This window comes from Sinocyclocheilus anshuiensis, unplaced genomic scaffold (assembly GCF_001515605.1).
Source record: "Sinocyclocheilus anshuiensis isolate Anshui unplaced genomic scaffold, SAMN03320099.WGS_v1.1 scaffold1580, whole genome shotgun sequence".
Taxonomy (NCBI): Eukaryota; Metazoa; Chordata; class Actinopteri; order Cypriniformes; family Cyprinidae; genus Sinocyclocheilus; species Sinocyclocheilus anshuiensis.
In genome coordinates this window covers 115,499-124,326 of record NW_015557283.1, presented here as the reverse complement: position 1 = coordinate 124,326, position 8,828 = coordinate 115,499, and the positions used below count along the sequence as shown (strand labels likewise).

The window sequence follows — 8,828 nt, the reverse complement described above, 5'->3', positions numbered from 1 at the left end:
AAAAAAAAAAGAAGCCATTTTGATGATTTAATCAATGTTGACAATGACACAGTAACCATGAATCTGGTCAAGAAAAATAAACAAATAAAAACACAAATCTTAAAGAGATAATATGCCCCAAAATTAAAATAGTTTCATTATTTGCTCATTCTTAAGTCCTTTCAAAGCTGTGTGACAGTATTTCCTCCGTGAAACACAAAAAGAAGACATTGCAGAAAGTCCAGAGAGCTCTTTTTTAATAAAAGGGATCAGGGCTGATCACCATAAATGACAAAAAAAAAGCACCATAAAATTGTCCACATGACACAGTTGCTACATTCCAATTATTTCATATAAGAATTGACTGACATTTTCAAGATTTTCAGCTTATAAAAATGAGAATTAAAGACGAGAAAAATACGATGGACAATCTGCAAATATCTTCAAATTACAGAAATTAAAAATTCAAGTGAATTATCCCTTTAAAATGTATTCATTTAATTATTGTAAACTCATATATCACTAACTTAACACACATTTCACAAAAATTCCATTCAAAAACATTATTAGTTTCAATCTTGTCCATAGCAGGTGATATAGGTCTCTCTGTGAAGCTCATGTGTCTAATGGTAGAACACACCTTATATTTTTCTTTTCTCATTTGAGTCGTAATGCCGTCTCCCATAGATCACATCTTCTCCGCTGAACCATGTGAGTCAATGGAGTGGAATATACACCAGCCAATAAATAAAGTTGATATGGCCAAAACTGTCAACTGAATATGTTCTGAACACAAGCTGCATCACTTTTCACCACAGATGTCCCAAAACATGCAACTTACATTAGCTAACAAGAGTGAAACAACTCCGGTCCTATGTTACTGCAAGACAAGAGATACAAATAACAACAGCACTGTTAGTTGCACTGTTTATATCCATCGATTAAAAGTCAATGGTTTACGCAGTTCTTCATAAAGAATCTTATGTCAGGAAGTTTCATCAAAGAAGAACAAAACATGCTACTCCATCAAGAAATGGCACGGATTTCCATTGCGGAATATGCTTGGGTGGAAATGTTTGGATTTCTTGCCTTGGTGCTTTTATTTCATCCTTCAATATTTAGTGTGAAAGTGTTAAATGCCTTCTGTTGCCGTCAGATTGTCACTGGCAGGAGGGGCTTTCCTCGTGTGGTCGAACAGACTGCCGCTTGGGGCACAAAATCTTGGCGAAGGCCCGGCGAAAGCTGCTATGGCAAAGCGGGTAGAGGAAAGGGTTGATGGCTGAGTTGAGCCAAAGGAGCCAAAAAGTGACTTCGTACCAATGATTTTCCACACAGCTACCGCTGCAGGCTGCCCGTATGATCATAAGGAGAGTGTACGGTGCCCAACACACCCCAAAAACACACACTATGACTGCCAAGGACTTGGCAATCTTCTTATCTCTCGAGAGACGCGCAAGGTGTCCTCCGCTTCTGCAAGGGGCGCATGGATTTGATGCCTCCTGCGCTCGTATAATGCGCGTCCGTACCCAACCGCTGAGCAACCCTCGCTTTTTAACGGTGGTCTTCATTGTCAAAGATACGGAGTGGGTGCTGCTGGGATCGCCGCTGGACGACGGCGAAACCTCTTCGTCGTCTTCGATCACATCTGAAACGGCCGGTGGCCCACTTGAGGACACCTTGCGTGTCTTGACGAAGAAGACAGACGAGTTCTGTCCATCGATGACCCTCCAGCCGTCCTCCTTCTCGGCCTCCACATGCGCCAAGCGACTCCGGTTCCGGCGCTGGATGTTGAGATAGATGCTGAAGTTGAAGAAGGCCACGGAGATGAACGGAGAGAAGAACTCGAAGGTAGACGCGGACAGCAGGAAGTACCAGGTGCAGTAGAACTCGGCGAAACATTCGTCCTCCGGAACGATGCTTTCTCCAACCATCAGTTCCCAGAAGATGATATTCATTGTCAAAGATACGGAGTGGGTGCTGCTGGGATCGCCGCTGGACGACGGCGAAACCTCTTCGTCGTCTTCGATCACATCTGAAACGGCCGGTGGCCCACTTGAGGACACCTTGCGTGTCTTGACGAAGAAGACAGACGAGTTCTGTCCATCGATGACCCTCCAGCCGTCCTCCTTCTCGGCCTCCACATGCGCCAAGCGACTCCGGTTCCGGCGCTGGATGTTGAGATAGATGCTGAAGTTGAAGAAGGCCACGGAGATGAACGGAGAGAAGAACTCGAAGGTAGACGCGGACAGCAGGAAGTACCAGGTGCAGTAGAACTCGGCGAAACATTCGTCCTCCGGAACGATGCTTTCTCCAACCATCAGTTCCCAGAAGATGATAGCTGGTCCGTAGAGGAGGAATGCCAAAACCCACACCGCCAACATCTTGACCACTGCCAGACGAGTGACGCCCTTCTGGGCCCGGTACCTCACCTATGGAATAAGACGAAAGATTAAAGTCAAACCAGAGAGAAACATAAAATAGTCATAAATTGGCACTGGAGTGATCCCTGGCAGCTATCGCGCTCAATAATGTCTATGCACAGTGTGACTGCCTCTTCGTCTTCTTCATGATTTATTCAATTCACAGCCTAGGATTCTGAGCACAGCGAGGAAAAAGAACGAATCTCTGTACTGCAGAACTGATCGGTTTTACTGTGGGCTAATGATTTTGACCAATTCAATTAATGTGGCTATTATGAGTTAATCAGTGTGTCTGAAAAGTCTGATGACGTGAAATTACAATTCACATTTAATAAAAGATCAAGACGAGTGACTAAACCACTTTACACCATGAATACCGTTTTTTCCTGCCCTGTTCAAATTGTGTCTGTAGCAACAACTTCCTGTGGCTCTGTTTCAAATCCTAGCAATCTGCTTTTCTGTCTACGGCCTTCATAAAAAGAGAACGGGAAATAGGAGGATTTACACAAGTAGTCTGAGATTTATAACCTTGTAAATCCTATATGAAATAATAGTCAGAAAAATCACATTTTTGAAATGGAACAGTTCACAGAACCTTCAGACGAAATATTTTTTTAAATTGCATGCATGTTTTTGTTGAGTATCATATTTGATAGGCTCATATAGTATAGAGAATATGGAGGAAAAAACAGTTCAATTTTATTCAGAGGCCCAAACTGAGCAAAACTATGCAATTTGGTGCAAATGCTGATAGATGAGATTCTGAAAGCTTGTAATGTAAATCAGCGAGATCTTTATAGCAGATACATAAAATTATATAAATATCAGTTGTCATAATACAGTATATCTTAGTAGGATGATATTTAAATGCTGGATTTTATGATCAAAACTTATAATGCAATTCAAGACAATGATGACTGAGAGATGGACAAATAAACAAATTTGTCTAAAAAAATGATGTCTGGATAATCAAAGTGAAGCTGCTTCAGTCCAGTAAATGTTCATCTTGAAATATTACTAACAATATCAAAGTTATTTTTACATTTACTAAAAATCAGTGAAGATTTCACAGCAAGAAGCACTAGCTGAAGGGTGAACGTTTGTACAATTATACTTAAAAGACCTTTTACTTGCTAAAAAAGTATAAACTATCAATCATGTTTTTCAAATTTCGATCATGTTGAAAATTTAGAGGCCTTTGAAATGAACTGTAAATCTTCTGCAATATAGCAGTGTATAATTGACAAGCATAATTGTCTCCGCTGACGGACAGTGTGACAATAAGGCTGTCTTCGCCATTGCACCTCGCTCTCTAAAGTCTAGCTCGAAAACACTTTTCATTTCAGTAATTTAAAAATGACAATTGGAAAGATGACAACCACAGATAGGAATCATCTATTCGTAAAAGACAGGAGCCCTCAAGGGTGTTTTCTTGTTATGAACTAATGCCATTTCAGCCCTGAAGTTACGGCAAATAATTGTCTTTAGGGAGAGTTAGGAGCATGACGGTAACAGTACCTAAAGACAAACATCACAGCGTTTAACGCCCTTGAACTGGATTCTGGGGAACTGGAGCTAGTAAATAAGTTTTGTTGACATGATGCCCATTTCAGTTTTGATGTGCCGCCCACTCAACAAGTACTATAGCATTTTTATAGAGGCGAAGCTTTTGAAAAAACAAACACATTTGTCCAGATTATATTTCACCCCCAAATCAACAGAATGTAAGAAATTATGATAACACTTTACTTAGAGCCTTTATGTGTAATTCATTATAGAGGTATGTATAATGTGCATTAAAATGCATTATATTTTTTCATAAATAAGTGTAATCAATGCTGAAATGCATAATAATATTAGCAAATTCCTTGTTACATCTGAAATTGGTTTTAATGATATATATTTTCTAAAGGTGTGTTATAATGGGTTGTAAATGTGGTTACAGTTATTCATGAGGACATACAATATATTAAAAGGTGCATCACAAGGCATATTTGATGCACTAAAAATACTTTTATAATGCGTTATAAATAAAGGCTTTAAGTAAAGTGTTACCACAATTATATTTTGCCTACTTCAGATTCAAATAATCATTTAGATGTTGTTTAAACACATTTCCCACTAGTTATCATCGTTTAACTTTGGATTATTGTAATACTTTGATTGTAATACAGAACATACTACCATAATGTATAAATACTTTATATTTAAATATTAATAATTCACATTACAGTAAATACAATACATTTTGCATTATAATAGCAAACATTTGAAGCAATGTTCAATTGTCATGAAAATGTCACTTAAAAATAATAACGTCTAAAAATTGGTTTTATATTATATTTTACACGTAACCATTTAATTATTAACAATAATTGTTTGTTTTGTAGTGAAATAGACAGATTCACCTACAAATATGCACAAAAATATTCTACCTATAATAGTACTTTTGAGAATACATATATTATATGTGTTGACGTAGAGGTGTAGATAACAAAAGTAGTTGGGGATTGTTGTTATGAAAATCCTCATGCAGTACATATGCTCTTGGCATGGAAAAACCTACCGCCTGTGCCTTCTACTGTAGAACACACTTATTAAGGAAAGAACCCTTTCGGAGTTAAATAATTCACTTCCAAGGAGAATAATTAAAGCCAAATGAAGTCAGACATGTTTGTCAAATGCCACTGATACTACCACATAAACTGCTACTTTCAATTACTGACAAGTCTTTTTGAAATGTCATTTGAAAAGCATTTTACTTTGTCATTTATGACAGATCGTTACTCTTTCAAAAGCAATCACAGATAAAGCGCATAGACATGTTGTCAACAGGAAGTAAAGACATTAAACAACGAGTACTTCATTGCATTACATTTTAATGCATTATGCATGAAGCCACGTAATAAACTACTGAGATGCAATTACATAATCTATTAAAAGTTACTCTTCAGATATTCAGTCACAAGCAGCTAAATTACCTTTCAGCACATCTGCAGGTTCTCGTAAATTTGATATTGGAGCACGTAATGTTTCTTAACGATCTTGATACTATATTCTCAGCAGGAAATCAATATTTGTGTTTCATATTTTGCTCAAATTCTATTCTGGAATGTCAAAAGCCGCTTGAAATAAGGGCTGAGAAATGGGCTTCAACGACGTCATTTTCCACTCACCGCAATCGTCTTTCACAGTAGGGCATCGTTCCCATGTTTTCTGAGCTTATTTTGCTCAACAGTTTCTGTGAATGTGAGGAGCGTTTATTTAAGGACCTCAAGAACCCAAATTTGACATCGTTTCGCTGTTTGCAATGGAGATAAATGCACACACTGAATGGAAAAAATATTGAACTTCCTTCCCCTTCCTTCCTTTTATGATTTCACCAGAAGTGAAGGTTTTTAAAGCTGACAGCCACTTCAGATCCAGCTACTTTAAAACTACAAGCAACTCATGATTTAAAGTAGTTAATCGATGGGCAGCTACTACTTAAAAACCAGTTAAAAACCACAAACCACAAAAGACAACTACATAAAAGCAATTGAAGTGCCCTGTATTTTTACAATATATATCTTAACCAGAGCAGTATTTATCTGGCTCAAAACGAGAGATTTGAATGAATGAATCTTGATTAGAGTGACAGCGTTAAACTTGGACAGATAAATGTACACTTACATACAAACAAACCGATACATTATAACAACTTGCCAATGCTATATATGAGAGAGATAGAAGTGCATAATAGCTGTCTGTAGCGTGCCAGTCTTAAACCTGAATTCAGTCAAGCCACTAGAACGACTAGAGACGGAAACTTAAAAAAACACTTGTGCAACAATACAGTGGTGCAGAGCAAAACAGGACCAAAAAGTACTTCCTGTTCTTTTTACATTCGTTACAAAGAAAACCCATCTTCTAGTGAGCTACCCAAGTATTTTAAGGCATTGTACGTGCACTTCTGATGCAAAAGCTGTTCTAAAAGGCAGGAAGCATAATTATACTGCATTGCATGCACTCTTAAAAATAAAGGCTCTTTATTGCTGTCAGTGTTTCCATGAAGAACCTTTAACATCAATGTAAACGTTCCATTCCACAAAAGATTCTTTAGATGATTCAGTTGTTCTTTACTCTACTAAAAATTGTTCTTTTAAGAACTGTTCACTGAAAGGTTCTTTGGAGAACCTAAAGTGGATCTTCTATGGCATTGCTGTGAAAACCTCCCTGTGTAACCTCTATTTTGAAGAGTCTATATACACTGTAAAACATTCCAAATTGGTCATTTATGAGGTTCATTTCAGTTGGGATGTAGACAGCAAGGCAGCTCAATTGGTTTTGGAGCAAAGCCCAAGTTTGGATTTTTAATAACCCACTGTCTTAAGGTTGAAGTATGAATATAAATGGATGATGCTGTCCATGACTAACATAGTGGATATTTGCAGTAAATTGCACTGAAAAATTCATGACCATAGAGCAGCTGAATGCTGGATCCACAGAGGATACGGGCTTCATCCGTCTGGTGGGCCGCTCTTATCTCAGATCTGTCACCGGAGCAGCAAGTCATTCGCTTATTATTCATCTGATTGCAATAACACTGATTGTCTGATTGTCTTCAGCGTCTTGTGGGTTTTGTGAACAACTCATCTTTCAGACAAAGGGTAATTTGCAGTGCATCATCTGAGGCACCAAGCGAAAACTTGGTTTGCATGCGTTTGTGTGAGACAACAATTGGAGTATTTGAACATTATGGACAAAAAAAACAAAAACTGAATATTGCAATTACTCACAAGTTTTGCTTTATGTCTCGGATGATGCACTGCAAATTTCTCTTGGAAACAAATTAGAGGTTTACAAAACTCACAAAAAATGGGACAAGACTCCATCTATCAGGATTGAGAAATGTTTCTATAAAGTCAGTGGTTGGAGAGCAGAGGTTGGTTTATGACGTCAGCTCAAATGTTTGAACAAGTTCTTACATTTTGATGAAAAATTACTACGGTGTTGTCTTTGGAAGAACAGATAGGCCAGAAAGCACTGCGTTGAGAAAACATAAACCCAATGTGGTGGACGAAGCAATAATAATGTCAACCGTTAATATATTTAATGCAATACTGAAGAGTCCTGATAAAAACAGTTCAATCTAATCTAAAGTCTACAGCTCGACAACCTGACAGATCCCCATTCACTTTCAATTTCTGGAAAGCAGTAACCAGTGCAGTAACATTCCTCCTTTTGTGCTCCACTGAAAAAATAACATGCAGGTTTGGACTGACATTTACTGACTATTACTTTTCGTAGGCTAATTGGTTGTTGATACTTACAGCTCGGGTAACGGACAGGAAGCGATCGTAGCTGATTAAGACGATATTGAAGACGGAAGCCGTGCACAATAAGTAGTCCATCACAAGCCACAGCTTGCAGAGTCCACGGCCCAGCATCCACCTGCCCGTCAAGATATAGGGCATATAGACCGGGATGCAAAAAGCCCCTGGAAAGAGACACAACCACATTTTACTGTATTATACGGACCTTGGCTGGTATAATAAGGCTTGTGTCAATGGATGCACACTTCTCCAGGTCAGCATATAATAGGCCCTTCAGAGCACAAAATCAATGGATCATGTCATGAAGGAGTCGCTTCACGATGTGACCGATAAACCTGAGCCATTATCAAAAAGCCATCGAGCTGCAAAGGGAACGGTGACTGCTTTCTGAGCTCTCTACCTCTTTCTCTTGCTTTTCTGCACCTAGAAGCATCAAGAGAAAGCTTTTTCACAAAGGCATACAAAACAGCAATCTCATCACTGCCTAATGTTTGAAGGATGCTGAGATTTCACATCTATCGCACTGTCAAATACACAGCCATGGCTCTATTATCTAGAGCTTTTGAGCTGGTTGGCATTTGAGAAGAAAAAGCAGCGCTCTGTTGGGCTCTTTATCTAAACTACATGGGCACGTTTTCAGGTAGAGCGGCACGTCCTATCTCTTTTTTCAAAGAACTTGCACTGTGAAAGCCATGAGCACTACGTCGGCTGAGCACTAATGCTTGTGAGCCGCAAATAAACACTCAAGCAGGCAGAGAGGGTTTGGTGAATAGACCGAGAGACCGCGCGGGTCTTGAAATGAACCACAGATAGGATCTCGTCTCTTAATGCACTCTTAATCCAAGGCAATAATTTATGGTGCCTGTGCACCACTGAACAGCAAAGAACTAAAGGTCTCTGTCTCAGTACTGCAGATGGATGTAAATATTTATTTTTCAACCTCAGAACCTGCTTTGCTAAGAAAGCATGCCAAGATCATGGTCTAAATATAAATGACAAAATGTATGGCTCATCGGAAAATTGGAGTCAATATAGCAGACGAAAAGCAAGAACAATGTCACCTGTTAATATATATATATATATATATATATATATATATATGTGTGTGTGTGTG

General features: G+C 38.6%; 1 protein-coding gene across 1 annotated transcript in view; it reads right to left on the bottom strand.

Annotated features, from left to right (window-relative positions):
• Positions 1-696: 696 nt before the first annotated feature.
• The window catches only part of LOC107679085 (histamine H3 receptor-like), a 10,560-nt gene continuing 2,428 nt past the window's right edge, over positions 697-8,828 (bottom strand). The window contains exons 2-4 of the mRNA XM_016474536.1: positions 7,712-7,878; positions 2,043-2,408; positions 697-1,655 (exon numbers count right to left, since the gene is read on the bottom strand). Of these exons, the coding sequence (XP_016330022.1) occupies positions 1,140-1,655; positions 2,043-2,408; positions 7,712-7,878 (1,049 nt within the window). The 3' untranslated portion in view covers positions 697-1,139. The remainder of the gene's footprint in view (positions 1,656-2,042; positions 2,409-7,711; positions 7,879-8,828) is intronic.